This window comes from Chanodichthys erythropterus, chromosome 5 (genome assembly GCF_024489055.1).
Source record: "Chanodichthys erythropterus isolate Z2021 chromosome 5, ASM2448905v1, whole genome shotgun sequence".
Classification (NCBI taxonomy): Eukaryota; Metazoa; Chordata; class Actinopteri; order Cypriniformes; family Xenocyprididae; genus Chanodichthys; species Chanodichthys erythropterus.
This window is the reverse complement of record NC_090225.1, coordinates 5330178-5348499: the sequence shown is the minus strand read 5'-3', so window position 1 is coordinate 5348499 and position 18322 is coordinate 5330178. Positions and strand designations below refer to the sequence as shown.

The window sequence follows — 18322 nt, the reverse complement described above, 5'->3', positions numbered from 1 at the left end:
AAATACAACTGCTGCTTTGAATGAAATATGCAGGATTAATTGGTTTATAAGAAAAAGTACAGAAAAACATGATGACATCATTGATCTTCCAATACCTGATATGTTTTAATGTACAAATTTACATACTTTCTGGACTCCTGAACATCCGGCTTGTCATCATGTGTTGTCATATTGACCTAAGCACATCCATTCCTGGCAGTTTGACTACATTTGATTATAGAGAACAGAAAGTGTGTTAGGCCACAAATAGACACACAAGAGCTGCAAACAATATTTTTTGAGGTGTAGTCTTAACCAAGCCCTATTAATACTGTAACCCAAATGATGAGCCCATTTCTTGGTAGCAAAGTTGCTGAGGTCTTAGTAAGAAGAACCAGTTTATTCTACAGTATGCAATGTGTCTAAACTGGGGCAAGGCTTTCATCAACAAACTTAAACAATATATACTATGAAGGTCTGGTTTTAAAGAAATGTTCCAGGGTTTATTTCAAGTTAAGCTCCATCGACCAACTATAAAATGTACTTTACTGAAGGAACTACTTTTTTTTAGGGGAATGAACTTATATTCAGTAAATTATACTGCAGATTAATTCCTGTAGGTGGCGTTTGGCCTATTTAAGCAGTGCTTAACCATTATATTACGCCAATTTGAAATACCAGGTATCAGAGTAAATATTTTCAATTTTTTTATTTTTTTAATTATGTTTTTCTTTCTCAAACAAAGCACTTGTGTCGCTTCATAAAGTTGAGTTTAAGCCACTGGAGTCACATGGATTACTTTAATGATGTCTTTCCTGCCTTTCTGGAGCTTGAAAGTAGTAGTGCATTGAATCTCTATGGAGGGACAGAAAGCTCTCGGATATCATTAAAAATATCTTCATTTGTGGGTGAACTAACCCTTTAAGAATTACCCTTTAAAATTATTTAATCTAATTATTTATTATAAAAACTGAGGGACAGGTCAAAATTAATTTCTGTGGTAATGAAATGTATGCCACAAATGTCAAAAGAGTTTGTAATAGACCCAGAAAATCTTTTTAAGACCTTCATATACAGTGGCATGAAAAAGTATGTGAACCCCTTGCAGAATCTGTGAAAATGAGAATTATTTTAATAAAATAAGGGATAATAAAAAATGCATGTTATTTTTTGTTCAGTACTGTCCTGAGTAAGATATTTTACATAAAAGATGTTTGCATTTAGTTCACAAGACAAAACAATAGCTGAATTTATTAAAATAACCCCATTCATAAGTATGTGAACCATTGATTCTCAATACTTTGTGTGGTTACCTGATGATCCACGACTGTTTTTATGTTTTGTGATGGTTGTTCATGAGTCTCTTGTTTGTTCTGAGCAGTTAAACTCAGCTGAATCTCAAAGATGAATCTCAAAATCCTACAGTCACTGCTGGAAAGGGTTCAAATGTGCAAAAATGCTTGAAAACTGATGAATCTGCAGGAGCTGGAGGATTTTTCTGAAGAACAGAGCTCAGTTTAACTGCTCAGGACAAACAGACTCATGAACAACCATCACAAAACATAAAAACAGTCGTGGATCATCAGGTAACCACACACAGTATTGAGAATCAATGGTTCAAATGCTTATGAATGGGGTTATTTTAATAAATTCAGCTATTGTTTTGTAAATGCAAACATCTTTTATGTAAAATATCTTACTCAGGACAGTACTAAACAAAAAGTAACATGCATTTTTGTATTATCCCTCTTATTTTATTAAAATAATTCTAATTTTCACAGATTCTGCAAGGGGTTCACATACTTTTTCATGCCACTGTATGCAAGATGAACTTCCAAATATTGGTTTACAGATTCAAGCCTGACCAACAGTAGATGTGCAGTGCAGTCATTAGCTAAGAAAAGCCTAATTTCTTTCCATTGTGATGTTGCACTTCCTGCAGTCAGTGAAATGGATCCTACAGAAGCAAAGTGCAAAAATCCAGTGTCAATTTTAAATGAGTATTTATGACAATCTACATTAAGCAGTAAAAGTTTGGCAGTCATTTTAACTTTTTTTTTTCTCTTATTTAAAAATTATAATACAGGTTTATATTATATAGTTTTTATAGTTTAATAATTTACAGAGAAGGGCTACCTACAGAAAGCACCTCTTCCTCCTGTCTGACTGACAGTCAAAACCTCAAGGAGAGTAAGAGAGCCTGACCTGATGTGTGAATGCCTGGGTCAAGTTAGTGCTGCTCCCTAGTGGACATAATACAGCCAGTATACTAAGTTAAAGAAGGTGTAGGTGATTGGAAAGATGACACGTGACCACTTGTCAATGGCGTTCACATCTGTCAGGTCTGGAATCTTCACCTTCAGCTGAGCGGCTCGCCTCTTAAGATGACTCTTTTTTTGTGCCATTGGCCTCTCGAGAGAGGCAGTGGGCCGGCCATAGAGGTCCCGACCTGTAAGGGGCTTACGGTATTGGATGCTGGCACTGTCATAGGAGAACATGGTGTTCCTCGGGTCCCCAAGAGCACCTAACATCTCTGCCCCACTAAGGCGCAGATCAAGGTTTGTCAGGGGAATGTTTCCATGGACATCAACCTTTATTAATATAAAAGAAGGAATAAAACTGCGTTTGAGTAAATAAAAGTGATTTTTCTCACTAAAAAGTTTTATGGAAAAAGAAATAAATAGAATTAATAGATTAATCAATATTAAAATTCTGGCCAATGCTGATAAGACATTAATATTTTTATGTTTTGGCCAACAATTTTGTTGAAATAAGTTAACAATAACAACAGTTAATAAAACACTAAAAACTAAAATCCAAATGCTGAAAGTAAATTTAGGCATCACCACATTATAATGTATAATATAATGTATTATAATAAAAATATATATCAGATTTGTTAAATATTACATTTAGCAGTGTTATTAAATCAGTGTTTTTAAAAATTAACTCTTTCTCCGTCAGTTTTTGTTTATTTATTTATTTTTTAATGTTGCCAGTCACCGCCAGCGTTTTTTGATAATTTTCACAAATATTTCATGGCCCCCAGAATATTTTGTTGTATGAATATCTGAACAATATATAAAAAAACAAGCTTTTAAATAAAAATAAGCTTTTAAACAAACAAACAAAAAAACCCAGTTTTATTCTAGCTTCATGCATTTCTTTTTATCAACACTTGAATATGGTTAAGTTTCATTAAAAACAAAAAACAAAACAAAAAAAAAAACATTTTGAGCTAAAAGCTGAGAAAATCATGTTTTGTCAAAGACTACATCTGGATCAGATTCAGAACGATGATTGAAACACAGATGGAGTAGATTGAGTCCATCAAAACCCCTAAAGCATCACTGTCCTATAGCTCATCCTGGGTCAATATTTCATTTGGTAACATTAGACAGTTTTGATTTATATGCTGGCTAATGTTGATGATCATGTTATTTTACTTATGCATGTGATTACATGTGCTATCGAATGTTTCTGCATCTTCTTCGCCTGTGTTTGATCAGGAGATTCAGTACTCTTTCAGAAGATGTGTAATAGCGCCCCCTACCTTATAACAGTGAAAACACGGAGAGCTGTAAAAAAGTGTTTTCTCATAAAAGATGAGATAACTCATCAATGGCGGGGAAAGAGTTAACTTGTGAATGTTAGATGACGGCAAAGGTAATCTATCTAATAGTATGAAGTCCAATACCTCTACTGTATCGATTAAAAAAAATACTTAGTGTAAACATAGAGCTAGTCAATAACCCACCTGAACTTTGTTACTCTTCTCATTCTTGCTTTTTGCAGCTTTTTCTGCCACTTTCTTCTGTAAATGTGGACCACGGCCGAAGAATATGTAGTTGACGAAAGCATATTCGAGCAAAGCCAGAAACACAAAGACGAAGCAGCCCATCAGATAGATGTCAATGGCTTTCACATAAGGGATCTTGGGTAAAGTCTCCCTAAGATGAGTGTTGATTGTAGTCATTGTCAGAACGGTGGTGATTCCTAAAAGGAGTCATTATTACAATGTTTGAAAAAGCTTATTTAGAAAATGGTTGACATCAACTGTTAATTTAAGAAGAGGGGAAAGTGAGGTGTTGAAAAAGTGCACTGAATGTACGTGTCTTTGGTTTCTGTGAAGTATTAGGTGGTCTCACAAACACACACACCTAGAGCAACTCTTGCAGCTGAAGCATCATAGTTGATCCAGAAGGAGACCCAGGACAGGATGGTGATCAGTGTTGAAGGCATGTAGGTCTGCAGGATGAAATACCCAATGTTTCTCTTCAGTTTAAAACTGAGAGACAGACGAGGATATGACCCTGAAAGTGAGAAATGAAAGTATTTTGGGTCAGTGAAGTACACAAATGACACTTGCACACTGCAGGTAAATTTGGTTGTCATTTCACCTTTTGTGATTAGTCCTGTTCTGTACACAAACAGTTCAGTAATTTAAACACACAGCAATAATTCATTCAAAAGTTTGGGGTTGGTAAGATTTTTTTGAAAGAAGTTAAATCACTGAAGTCTCTTGTGCTCAATAAGGCTGCATTTATTCGACCAAAAATACAGTAAAAACTATGGAAACTCATTTCCGTCACTGAATAAAAAATAAAAAAGGTAATTGCAACTTTTTTATCTCACAATTATGACTTTTCTCAGAATTGCATGTTATTATCAGAATTGCGATTTACAAAGTCAGAATTGCATGATATAAAGTCGCAATTTCTAGTTATAGTCAGAACTGCGAGTTTATATCTCACAATTCTGACTTTATAACTCGCAATTGTGACTTTATATCACGCAATTCTGATAAAATGTTAACTCACATTTGTAAGAAAAAGTCAGAATTGCGTGATATAAAGTCGCAATTGTGAGTTAGACAGAATTGCATGATGCATTCGCAATTGCAAGTTACAAAGTCAGAATTGCGTGATATAAAGTCGCAATTGTGAGTTATAAAGTCAGAATTGCGTGATGTAGTCGCAATTGCAAGTTACAAAGTCAGAATTGCATGATATGGTCACAATTGCGCGTTACAAAGTCAGAATTGCATGATGTAGTCGCAATTGTGAGTTATAAAGTCAGAATTGCGTGATGTAGTCGCAATTGCAAGTTACAAAGTCAGAATTGCATGATGTAGTTTACAATTGTGAGTTTCAAAGTCAGAATTGCATGATATGGTCACAATTGCGAGTTACAAAGTCAGAATTGTGTGATATAAAGTCGCAATTGTGAGTTATAAAGTCAGAATTGCATGATGTAGTCGCAATTGCAAGTTACAAAGTCAGAATTGCGTGAAATAAAGTCGCAATTGTGAGTTATAAAGTCAGAATTGCATGATGTAGTCGCAATTGCAAGTTACAAAGTCAGAATTGCGTGAAATAAAGTCGCAATTGTGAGTTATAAAGTCAGAATTGCATGATGTAGTCGCAATTGCAAGTTACAAAGTCAGAATTGCGTGAAATAAAGTCGCAATTGCAAGTTATAAAGTCAGAATTGCGTGACAAAGTCGCAATTGCAAGTTACAAAGTCAGAATTGCGTGATATGGTCACAATTGCGCGTTACAAAGTCAGAATTGCATGATGTAGTCGCAATTGTGAGTTATAAAGACAGAATTGCGTGACAAAGTCGCAATTGCAAGTTACAAAGTCAGAATTGCGTGATATGGTCACAATTGCGAGTTACAAAGTCAAAATTGCGTGATGTAGTCGCAATTGCAAGTTACAAAGTCAGAATTGCGTGAAATAAAGTCGCAATTGTGAGTTATAAAGTCAGAATTGCGTGACAAAGTCGCAATTGCAAGTTACAAAGTCAGAATTGCGTGAAATAAAGTCGCAATTGTGAGTTATAAAGTCAGAATTGCGTGACAAAGTCGCAATTGCAAGTTACAAAGTCAGAATTGCGTGATATGGTCACAATTGCGAGTTACAAAGTCAAAATTGCGTGATGTAGTCGCAATTGCAAGTTACAAAGTCAGAATTGCGTGAAATAAAGTCACAATTGCAAGTTACAAAGTCAGAATTGCATGATGTAGTCGCAATTGCAAGTTACAAAGTCAGAATTGCGTGATATGGTCACAATTGCGAGTTACAAAGTCAAAATTGCGTGATGTAGTCGCAATTGCAAGTTACAAAGTCAGAATTGCGTGAAATAAAGTCACAATTGTGAGTTATAAAGTCAGAATTGCGTGATGTAGTCGCAATTGCGAGTTACAAAGTCAGAATTGCGTGATGTAGTCGCAATTGCAAGTTACAAAGTCAGAATTGCGTGATATAAAGTCGCAATTGCCAGTTATAAGGTCAGAATTGCGAGTTTATATCTCACAATTGTGAGGAAAAAAAGTCGCAATTATATTTTATTTTTTTTTATTCTGTGGCGGAAACAAGCTTCTTTAAAAAAAAAAAGAGTAATATTGAGTAATATTGTGACAAATTATGACAGTTTAAACAACTGTTTTCTATTTTATATTTTAAAATGTAATTTGATGGCAAAGCAGAATTTTCATCAGCCATTACTCCAGTCTTTAGTGTCAATAAAAGTATTATTTTCTTTCAAAAACATTTTTTTTAGCGACCCCAAATTGAATGGTGTATATGCATGCGTTTGTTAAACTGTGGAGACTGTCAGTCCATTTTCGAATGAGCTTTTTCTGCACTGGTCGATTAATGTGGCATCTATCTGTTTCAGATTTACTAAAACAAACTGTGGTTGATTGTTTAGCATGTCAGTCAGACCAATTTCTATCAAAATGGGCGGGTCTGGACGAAAATAAGCTGCAAACTGGACCAGACATTATGTAGCAGCATACTGCATAATTTTGTTCACATCAGAACAGTATTACAGCAAGGGCTGCACAATACTGAAAAAAAACCTGACATTGCAATATTTTGTTTCTCTGTGATGTATATTGGGAAATTTCCCCAAATGACTTGAATAGCTCTATTTGGAAAGAATTCATCATTCTAGAATGATTGGGGTGACTTTGTAGGGGAGTGAATCTACAAAATAAACAAATTACAAGCACAGATAAACACTATAGAACAAAGATACAAATGAAATAGTGCTTTATGGTCTTCAGGTAAGTCTAACAGCATTCAGGTACAGAAATTGAATAAAATGAAAAATAGCACTGGATAGTCTTCACTGTATAAATTAAAAATAATTCATCTTTGTTAAAGCTACAAAAAGTGATTTTCTCTTTGTATTTTGTTGTTTGGTTAACAATGACACAGACAGCAGCAGGAATATTAGGCTGCTGTCACTTTAAGAACATTAAAGACTGTTAGGCTGCTGTCACTTTAAGGCATGGATCCAATATGCATCCGTTTTCTTTTTTTATTGTTTACTTTTGACCGTGTTAACAATGACACTCGCCAGGACAGGCATTTTGACACAATTCTGCGTATATGTGTCCATTCAAGCTAGGGTGACCAGACGTCCCATTTTTCCTGGGACAGTCCTGTATTTTAGCTCTATTTTTAGTGTCCCGACTTATTAAGAAAAAAATCATGTTTTGCCTAAAATTTCGTTTTGACCAATAGCACGAGTAGTAGTAGTGCTCTGTCACGTGAGAACAGACCAATCAAATTCATCATAGAATAAAATTACCATCCAATCACAATTCGTTATCGATTAACTTGCCATTAGTGAAGGCGGGATAGGCGGAATAACGCTAGACACACACCAGAAGCGCTCTCTCTCTCTCTCTTTCCTTGCGTGCGATCCCAGTTCTTTCAGACAGCGCGCGATCAGTTATCATTGCACCTGAATGGTCAAATGCACACATAGTTGCCAAAATGTCCATAGTGTGGAGTATCTCATGTAAATACAGTCGGTTATGGCTTAAATGCATGTAAACAGGTGGGTGAAAACCTTACAGTCTATGGTGAAAACTGGTCAGTATATTACATCTATGAATTCTTAAAGGGACATTCTTAAATATTTGTCTGTCATTAATGTTAAACAAACAACAAAATATGTTACAAAATATAAATGTATACATGGTAAATAAACCTACTGTATCTGAAAACAAGTTTATTTAATTTGTATCTCTATTGTATTTGTTGTATTGTTTGTAAATTTCTTTTTTATATAACAATCATCTCTCATATTACAAATAAAATGGTTATATTGCCCACCCCTCCCTTATTCTGCCATGAGAAATATGGTCACCCTAGTTCAAACACAAATACACTAGTAAAGAAAACGGAAATATCGATGCTAAAACGATATACCGTGTAGCCCTAATTATAGATACACTTTTGAATTTCTGTGCCTACAAATAAAAAACAACTATATGTTAATGAATCATTTTTGGATTGATGTAAACTGAAAGAAACTTGACATACAGTACCAAGGAGGGCTGACTCATCTCAAAAGAAAGTCTATTCATCTCATGAATATGCAGGGAGTGCACTGTACCTGTGGCAAACACAACTTTCTTAGACAGTGTTTTATAATCAATAATAGAGAATTGCGGCAGCTCAATGTTGTCCACCCCCGTCACTGAACTTCCTCCCTGCCAGTAGAACTCAATGTCATCTGTAGTGTAGCCATCTGAGAAACAAAAGAAGGACAGAAACATTCAGAAATACACAAAACAGCATGCTGGCTCAAAGGGAAAGCTGCCTCTCTCACGTTCCCACAGTCTGTGTTGTCAGTGGTGTAAATCAGCATGTGATTGAGAACACTTCTCTGAGAGGTCCAGGTCTAACTGACAAGATTGTCCCTGCAGACTCTCCGTGCTTATCTCCAGGAGAGCACAGTACTGCAGAACATTAAAGCTTAATTAGAGGATAAAGTATTACGATAGTCAATTCTCCCTGTTCTTCATTAAGTCCAATCAAAAGAAACATCAGTCTAGACTCCTGAGTGACTGAAGCACAGAGATAATCCTCATGAAGGTCTACTCTTCCCAGTCCTCTTCTCTTTAATGTTTGAGTCTGAAATTGCCCGTCAGCTGACCCTGTTTCCACCTGGTATTAAGACGATCGGATCACAAGTAGATGACACTAAATACAGGTGTAAACAGGGTGTAAAACATTGACCTTGTCCACTTTCGACCACTTCCAGAGGTAGTTGAAAACGCATACATTGCTTTCGTAGTGTAAATGCTCATGTGGCTGAATGTGTTCGAACAGCCACAAAAGACCGCCTACTGATTTAATGTATAAACATTATGGGAAGCACGCCAGCCAGACGGGATTTAAACTTTGCCGGCTGAAGACCAAAGTTTGGTTTGAAGATGAAAACATATCAAGCACAATGCTATCTCACCATTCCTGATTTCTAACACACACTCACAGCTCTCCATATATTTTTCCTCCATCTCCGGGTGCATTAATATGTAAATTGCACAAGCTTATTTTGTCCATTGGATCAAAAGATTTGAAAAAGCCCCTGCATTTACCTGACCATAGACTCTCCACGCAAAGAAATCAGGACAGAAGTGGTTGAAAGTGGACAAAAGAGACGGATTAAAATACCAGGTGTTAACAGGAAGGTGTCTCCTTCGTCTTCTTGTAATCCGATCGACCATCTTAATACCAGGTGGAAACAGGGCCTCTGGATTTGTGACAATAAAGGGTACACTCTCGTGTCCCATGACTGTTCCAAAAGGTTTTTGGCCTGTTCCTCTTCCACTGTATTGACTGTACCAATTAAAATCACATAAAATGTTGTATTGTTGCATAATCTCTTTAACCATAAAATGGAAGTCAATAGCTATGTTTCCATCCACCTATTTTTATGCGCATTTTGGGATATTGCAAAAAAAAAAAAAAAACCCCTGCTGGATGGAAACTACAGAAGAGGATTAGGGCCAAGCAATAATAAAAAATAAAACCATCTCGAGATTAAAGTTGTTAAATTTCGAGAAAAAAGTCGAGATAAAATGTTGAGAATGAAGTCATTAAATTCCGAGAAAAAAGTTGTTAAATTATGAGAACAAATTTGTTAAATTATGAGAAAAATGCTGTTAAATTACGAGAGCAAATTTGTTAAATTACAAGAAAAGTTGTTAAATTTCGAGAAAAAAGTCGAGATAAAATGTTGAGAATAAAGTCATTAAATTACAAGAAAAAAGTTGTTAAATTATGAGAACAAATTTGTTAAATTATGAGAAAAATGTCGTTAAATTTCGAGAAAAAAGTCGAGAAAAAATGTTGAGAATAAAGTCATTAAATTCCGAGGAAAAAGTTGTTAAATTATGAGAACAAATTTGTTAAATTATGAGAAAAATGTCGTTAAATTTCGAGTAAAAAGTTGTTAAATTATGAGAACAAATTTGTTAAATTATGAAAAAAATGTCGTTAAATTTCGAGAAAAAAGTTGAGATAAAATGTTGAGAATAAACTCGTTAAATTACGAGAAAAAACTCGTTAAATTTCAAGAAAAAAGTTGAGATAAAATGTTGAGAAAAAACTCGTTAAATTACGAGAAAAAAGTCGAGATAAAATGTTGAGAATAAAGTCATTAAATTACAAGAAAAAAGTTTTTAAATTATGAGAACAAATTTGTTAAATTATGAGAAAAATGTCGTTAAATTTTGAGAAAAAAGTCAAGATAAAATGTTGAGAATAAAGTCATTAAATTACGAGAAAAAAGTTGTTAAATTATGAGAACAAATTTGTTAAATTAATGACAAAAATGTCGTTAAATTTCGAGAAAAAAGTCTAGATAAAATGTTGAGAATAAAGTCATTAAATTACGAGAAAAAAGTCGTTAAATTACGAGAACAAATTTGTTAAATTACAAGAAAAGGTGTTAAATTTCGAGAAAAAAGTCGAGATAAAATGTTGAGAATAAAGTCATTAAATTACGAGACAAAAGTCATTAAATTACAAGAACAAATTCGTTAAATTACGAATTTTTACTCATAATTTATCAACTTTTTTCTCGTAATTTAATGACTATTCTCATAATTTAATGACTTTATTCTCAACATTTTATCTCGACTTTTTTCTCGAAATTTAACAAGTTTTTTCTCGTTATTTAACGGGTTTATTCTCAACATTTTATCTCGACTTTTTTCTTGATATTTAACGAGTTTTTTCTAGTAATTTAATGAGTTTATTCTCAACATTTTATTTAGACTTTTTTTCTCAAAATTTAACAACTTTAATCTCGAGATGGTTTTATTTTTTTATTATTGCTTGGCCCTAATCCTCTTCCGTAGGAAACGCCAAGATGTGAATAGATTCTAAAAATGTGCATAAAAACATATTTGCTCAAATGTGTAGGATAGACATAGAATGTATGATGGTAACATTTTTACCTAATAAATTCCTTGATGCGCTTTAAAGAAGACGTGACTTTGCAATGGGATGGCATAACTGGACCAACCAGCGGAAGGATCTCGTTGCACAGCATTCAATTCAATTCACATTTATTTGTATAGCACTTTTCACGATACATATCATTTCAAAGCAGCTTTACAGAGAATGCATGTCAACATTACAATTTAAAGAATGCATTTAGCAAATAATGTAATAATTTAGGCAATTAATTTACAATCACTGTTAGCAGTTTAACTGAACGTAGAAGCAATGAGCTCCTGAAAAATGAATTACATTAACAATAATTAGGATATAGAAATTGTGCAATGTGCATGTTGATCCAGATGATTGCGTCTTCTGAAGTCCTCGCAGGAGTTGGCGCCGTCTCTTCAACAGCATATGAAATGCTGTTTTCTGTAATGCCTGAGCAAAGTCTATTGTTAAAGTGGTTAAGTTTAATTCCCTCCCAGAAGCGCCTCTCACGATTGTGTTCACAGACAGCAGCCATCTGAATGCATGATATCATATGAGATATGAGGCACAAATAATTTATTATACACAAAAATTTGTATAAACAATGGCTTCTACTGCAGCAACTTCCATTTTTCTTAGTGGTATTTAGCGCTAGTTTACCAGGAATTGACTATTTTGTTCTCTTCGACTCAATGGATGCAAACAGTGCTTTATTCGCAAATGTTTGATGCAATATTCCAAAAGTTAAATTCCCAACTTTGAATTTTGGTAACCAAAAATCTTCAAAATATCTTCTTTTATATTCCACAGAAGACCAAAAGTAATACAGGTTTGAAACAAAATGAGGGTGAGTAAATGATGACACAATGTGAATTTTTGGGTGAACTATTAACTACTAATAACTATTAGTAATTAACTAATAACTTATTTGTCTAAAGTATTTTTGTCTACATAAAGGTGAGTCTGATCTTGTCCAGTCCCATGGATGATGAGAATGTGGTGAAGGTGACATGATTTATGTTTGCCGCGTGAAAGCGACATGTTTTATGTCAGCTGTGATGTTAGTGTTGAGGTTTCTCCTTCATGCTGTGATATGCATCTCAGAGCTCTGACATGACAGCAGCCTCACAGAGCTACAGCTGTCTGCCCAACAGAGAAGACGCGCAATTACAAACACTGTCTGTCACCCCGAGAGAGACAAAGTGCAAAAGAGATGAGGAGAAGAGATGAAAGAGAGCAAAAAGAAAGAGTGACAGAGAGTTAGACAGTAGCAGAGACTGGGAAAGATGAAACAGAGAGATTAGTCAGCACAGCTATATTCTCTGCAGGTATTTTTCCTGATAAATGAATGATGCATGTATGAGCATTATATAACTAATTGCACCGTTTTTGTTTTTTTTGCTGCATTGTCATGCAACAGTTACTTGCAACTACATGCAATAAAGAAAATCATACATCTTTATAATGCTTTCAGTGAAAATGTGGTCTTTTTGCATTCACTCTTTCTATACATATTTTAGGACTGTAAATGTTTTATATTATATAAAGAATAATGCGAAAAAAACTAACACAATTAATCATGCCCCCTGACCCATGTTCCTACCTGAGGAGAAATTACTAACTTTATTTACCTCCTCTCATGTGAAGCCATTCACAAAGGATGTGATCTTGAGTTAAAAAAACGTTGAGATGAAACACATGTAACTTGCAAAATGCAGAAGACATGCTCAATGCTCAAGACGTGTGTCTTGACATGATGTCTTAATGTAACAATCATGGCACAAGATGCTGAAGAGGATGTGATATACGTAATTAAAATAAAGTGGTAAATTATGTTTTTTTGCGCAAACAAAGCACTCGTGTCGCTTCATAAAATTGAGGTTAAACCACTGGAGTCACATGGATTACTTTAATGATGTATGTCCTGCCTTTCTCCACCTTGAAAGTGGTAGTTGCATCTGTCCCTCTATGGAGGGACAGAAAGCTCTCGGATTTCATTAAAAATATCTTCATTTGTGTTCTGAAGATGAACGAAGGTCTCACTGATATAATTAATGACAGTAATTTTCATTTTTGAAAATTACTGTCATTAATCACAAAATTTTCATTTTTGGGTGAACTAACCCTTTAACTACCATAGTATGATTAATTATTGCAAAAATTAAGAACAGTAGCCAGTCAAGCGTTTTCCTGAAACCATGGTAACTTTGTTGCATATCTGTAGTTCAAACCACATTTGTTCAACAATAAAGAACTGTCATTAATGACATAGTCATGCAGGTGGTGGAGTTGAATTATTGTCAGATTATTGCTGTACTACTTCGCCAATTTGTTCTTTGTGGTTTTGCTTTAATTCCAGATGTTTGATTCAGTTGGAGGTTCACTCCAGGGTTCCCCAGTATTCTAGAGCACATTCGCCCAATGCACTCTTCAAAAACAGCGCTTTCTTTCTTCAAACGAAAAGACGTAGAATGTAATTTGCATATATGATAGATTGCACTTAAGAGCATGATCTACTTAGGTCCGCATGCCATACTAAATATAAACTATGCGCCTAACTAAGAGCTGTGGTTCCAATCACACGACTTTGTGATGCTGTTTGTAAATGATCACTGGACTTTTGTTTTTGGGAAATGTTGAACCTTTGAACTATATTGGTAACTACTGAACTTCAGAAAATTATGTTTTTGGTAAACGCACCCCTGGACGGTTTAACAAACTCAATTGTAAAATGAATTACCCATGAAAGGCTTGTGTGCAATGATAAGAAAACTAAAAAAAAAAATTTTGAAAAATTGAAAAGCAACTTTTAGTCTATTTAAAGGGTTAGTTCACCCAAAAATGAAAATTCTGTCATTAATTACTCACCCTCATGTCGTTCCACTATTGAGAGCAAAGCCATTGAAACTCTCAACATCCATAAAGGTACTAAAAACATATTTAAAACAGTTGATGTGAGTTCAGTGGTTCTACCTTAATATTATTTAGCGACGAGAATACTTTTTGTGTGCCCAAAAAAAACTAAATAAAGCTTTATGAATCGAATCAGTGATTCGAAGCACCAAAGTCACGTGATTTCAGCAGTTAAGCCGTTTGATAGAAGATCCGAATAACTGATTCGATTCGTAAAGCTGCGAAGCAATGTTTTGAAATCGGCCCATCACACTATATTGTTGAAAAGTCAGCATTTTGTTCTTTTGGAGCACAAAAAGTATTCTCGTCACTTTATAATATTAATATTGAACCACTGTACTCCCATGAACTGATTTAAATATGTTTTTAGTACCTTTATGGATCTTGAGATTTTCAATGGCATTGCTGTCAATAGAGGCCTCACTGAGCCATCGGATTTCATCAACAATATCTTAATTTGTGTTCCGGAGATGAATGAAGGTCTTACGGGTGTGGAACGACATGAAGGTGAGTAATAAATGACATTATTTTCATTTTTGGGTGAACTCACCCTTTAATGATACTATAATGACGTTGAATAATCTTCATATTGTTTTCTCAGCTAATAATGTGATGCTTTAAGCACTGTTAAGCGGATTCTTAAACACCTCTGATTGGCCTTTGTGTTTATGCGCTCAACAGATATGTCTGTGATTGGCTACAATGATCAACACTTCAAAAACATGTTGTAAACAGACATCAGTGTCGTTCTTCACCAAGTGCTTACACAGATACACACGGGAGTGTTTGAAAGCAGGCGTCTATCAGCGGACCGTCTTTCTAAACACCGCTTTCTAAACACTTTCAAATTCAAACATTTCCATGTGCTTTCTTTTGTAGCCAATCACAGACATATCTGATAAGCGCATAAACACAAAGGCCAATCAGAGGTGTTTACGAATCTGCTCAACAGCACTCAAAGAACCACATTTTCAAAATTTCAGTACTGACTTGCTATCGCGGTCAGTACGTTAAACAACACTAACTCATATACATGATTAATTGTGAATATGCAATCAAGCCATCTGTGCTAGTCATGATTGTTAATGGATAATCAGTGAACAACACTTACAACTTTCGATCTCCAGCGTGCAGTTCTGCTCATCCAGCGGATATCTGCGCAAATCCATCATACATGCAGCTGTGGTAGTTATCCTACAGATATGAAGTGAAAAACAACACAACACGAAACTATTACAATTGAGCAGTTGTTTAGAAGGTCTACAGTAATAGGAAGTTTGTTAGTGAGTTTGACTGATCAAACATACTGATTATTTCAGAAAAAATTGAACTTTGTCCAGATGTCAGAAGAGGTAAGTATTTAAGAGCAGATGGTGTTACAGCCACCTGCTTCCACCTGTAATGAGATTTATATTCAAAGCTATGGCTGCTCAGGAAAGCTTGGCAGAACTTTAATTCAAGCTGAATTAATATCAATTTGACAAGCACACGTGTACTTATTCATATAACAAAATAACAAATGTAAGCATCTCCCAATTAACCACAATTAAGTAAAATAGATGTAGCAAGTAATTGCATGGTGATGCACAGTAATATTTGTTTATTGTTCATTCACGTGTCATTTAAAGGTTCTCTCACAAGCTGCTGGTGAAATAACACTGCAGACACACTGTGTTCCTTATATCACTCTTGTGTTATATTCCTCTCCTGTGTAATTGCCTTAACGCTGTCTCAGTCATGTCTGCAGCCCCTCTCTGAAATGCCTCTGGCTGGATCTTAATTACATTGAGCTTTAATTAACACAGAAACACACGCGGTGGCCTTTCAGTGCGTGACTGCCTCACTTTTTGACAACTTATGATGGAATTGCTTCGTTCTGCAGTCCTGGATGGGTATAAAGCACTTTCTACTGACAAACGCAACATAAACACACTGTATACATGTACGGGTATATCCACCCCCACAAAAACACCTTATTATACTCCGTATTGTTTTTCTGTTATCTAATCAGTGATCACATATATTTATAGACACACACTCATAGGTGCACACCGCTGTAGAGCAGCACATGCCCATACCTCTCAGGCATAGTACATTAGATATAAATTATACAGTATTGAGAAAGATGGAGAGAGAGAGGGAATATCGGTCTGACAAAGCTGCACATCAAACTCTGCACTGAAGTGTAGGACTGCAGCTTTTCCTCTGCAGAAAGACATGAATCTTGACTTTAATCGATCAATATTTTCCTTTAATGTTTTCTTTTTTGCTTAAAGTAACAATAATAGAAGCTAAACTAAAGATATTAAGGCTTGTTTATTTTTCGACAAATCGTTTTTTGTCTTTTAGCATAAATCTAACCGAATGTAGAGAGATTTTGCACTTAAAACAAGAAAAGATTTCAAATTTGGTGTCAATAAGATTTATTTTTTGAAAGGAAATTAAAACTTTTATTCACCATGCAAGCATTAAATTGACTAAAAGTGACAGTAAAGTCATTTATAATGTAATGCACTCTCTATTTATCAAGGAATAAAAAGAAAAAAGAATCACAGTTTCCACAAAATCTGAAGCACCACAACTGCTTTCAACATTGATAATAGTCAGAAATGTTTCTTGAGCAGCAAATCAGCATATTAGATTGATTTCTGAAGGATCATGTGACACTGAAGACCAGTACAATGACAACCAAAGCTTGACATTAACTGTGGTTAATGGTTTTCCAAAGTTACTAGTAGAGATGCACCGATGCATCGGCCAACAATCGGTATCGACCAGACTATTATTATCACTATTGGCCGATACCGATTGTTGGCCGATGCATCTCTACTAGTAACTTTGGAAAACCACTAACCACAGTTAATGTCAAGCCTTGGTTGTCATTGTACTGGTCTTCAGTGTCACATGATCCTTCAGAAATCAATCTAATATGCCGATTGTTTAAAAACTGCTGATGATCAGGGCTGATTGCATCCTGTCAATCAAACTGGTGAGGAAAAACTCATACATACTGGGTGTGAAGAAAATCACTCTTGTGTTGAATTTTAATGCATTAACAGCTTAAAAATAGTGACGTTAAAGCAGGCTCTTTTTGACCCTATTAATCACCCGTAGTTCAAGCCAGGGTTGCCAGGTCTGCATTTTTTTTTCATACATCAAATATTATTTGTAGCGCCTCCCATCCAAAAATCGCAAAAAGCTTTGTGCTTTGTTACTTCTGATAAGAATAAAAGTTTCAGCTTTCAAAATCTGTCCATTTTATCATGAAATTCAAACAATAAATAGAGTTGACGCTCTTAAATGTGACGTGTCAGATCGCTGTAATGCCTCAGCTCAGGTGGCAGTGCAGAGCGCGAGTCTTTTCTTCCTCTTCAATACAAGTTATATCTTGAAAAACATGCATAAACATCAAAGGTATGTTGAAAGATATAGTAGCCCTTCAACTTACCGGGATGTATCATGTCTCATGTAATCTTTATTTGTGTTTTAACCACAGAAAGACGTCAATAAAACAGCTTATGAATAATGTGTCACATCATGTCACATTTATCTCAGGAATGTTTTCCAATGTTCACAGTTCCAGCTATCTATATATAATAAACACTAGAGATGAGCTTATTTACTGTTAATTATATGTTTGTGTAAATTTGCCATGAAGACAAAAAAGGCTTATGAAATGTATACCTTGGGAATACATTTGAGTTTTTATTTAAGTGTAATTATTATATCTGAAAATAAACAGCTGCTGAATATAATACCTCTGTTGTTAATTGTAACCTCTAATATTGGTGTGTACAAAATGAGGGGTTCCCTGTATAGTTTGCAACATCATTCGGGAGAGGTTATTTTTTTTTCTGAAAAAAAAAAAACCAAACTATCAGTATTGGTATCGCATCGGCGGATATCATTCTGAATAATCACTATCGGCATCGAAATTATTATCGGTGCATCTCTAACCACTCAGCATTTTCACTGGCCACAATTGTGACATTGATACCATGTGGAAAATCTGCCATCTAGATATTTTAGTATTATCTCATAATTTGACAGCAGGTATATTAGGCTGCTTTCACTTTAAGACCTGGCGCACAGATCCATTACACTGTTTGTCTTTCTCAACTGTTTACGTTCACTTAAAACTGACTGTGTTTCCGTAAATATATTTGCCAGGACTAGCATTTGGACA

General features: G+C 35.0%; 1 protein-coding gene across 1 annotated transcript in view; it reads right to left on the bottom strand.

Annotated features, from left to right (window-relative positions):
- Nucleotides 1-2222: 2222 nt before the first annotated feature.
- gabrb1 (gamma-aminobutyric acid type A receptor subunit beta1) overlaps nt 2223-18322 on the bottom strand; it is a 37909-nt gene continuing 21809 nt past the window's right edge. The window contains exons 5-9 of the mRNA XM_067385746.1: nt 15248-15330; nt 8396-8530; nt 4140-4292; nt 3737-3975; nt 2223-2570 (exon numbers count right to left, since the gene is read on the bottom strand). Of these exons, the coding sequence (XP_067241847.1) occupies nt 2223-2570; nt 3737-3975; nt 4140-4292; nt 8396-8530; nt 15248-15330 (958 nt within the window). The remainder of the gene's footprint in view (nt 2571-3736; nt 3976-4139; nt 4293-8395; nt 8531-15247; nt 15331-18322) is intronic.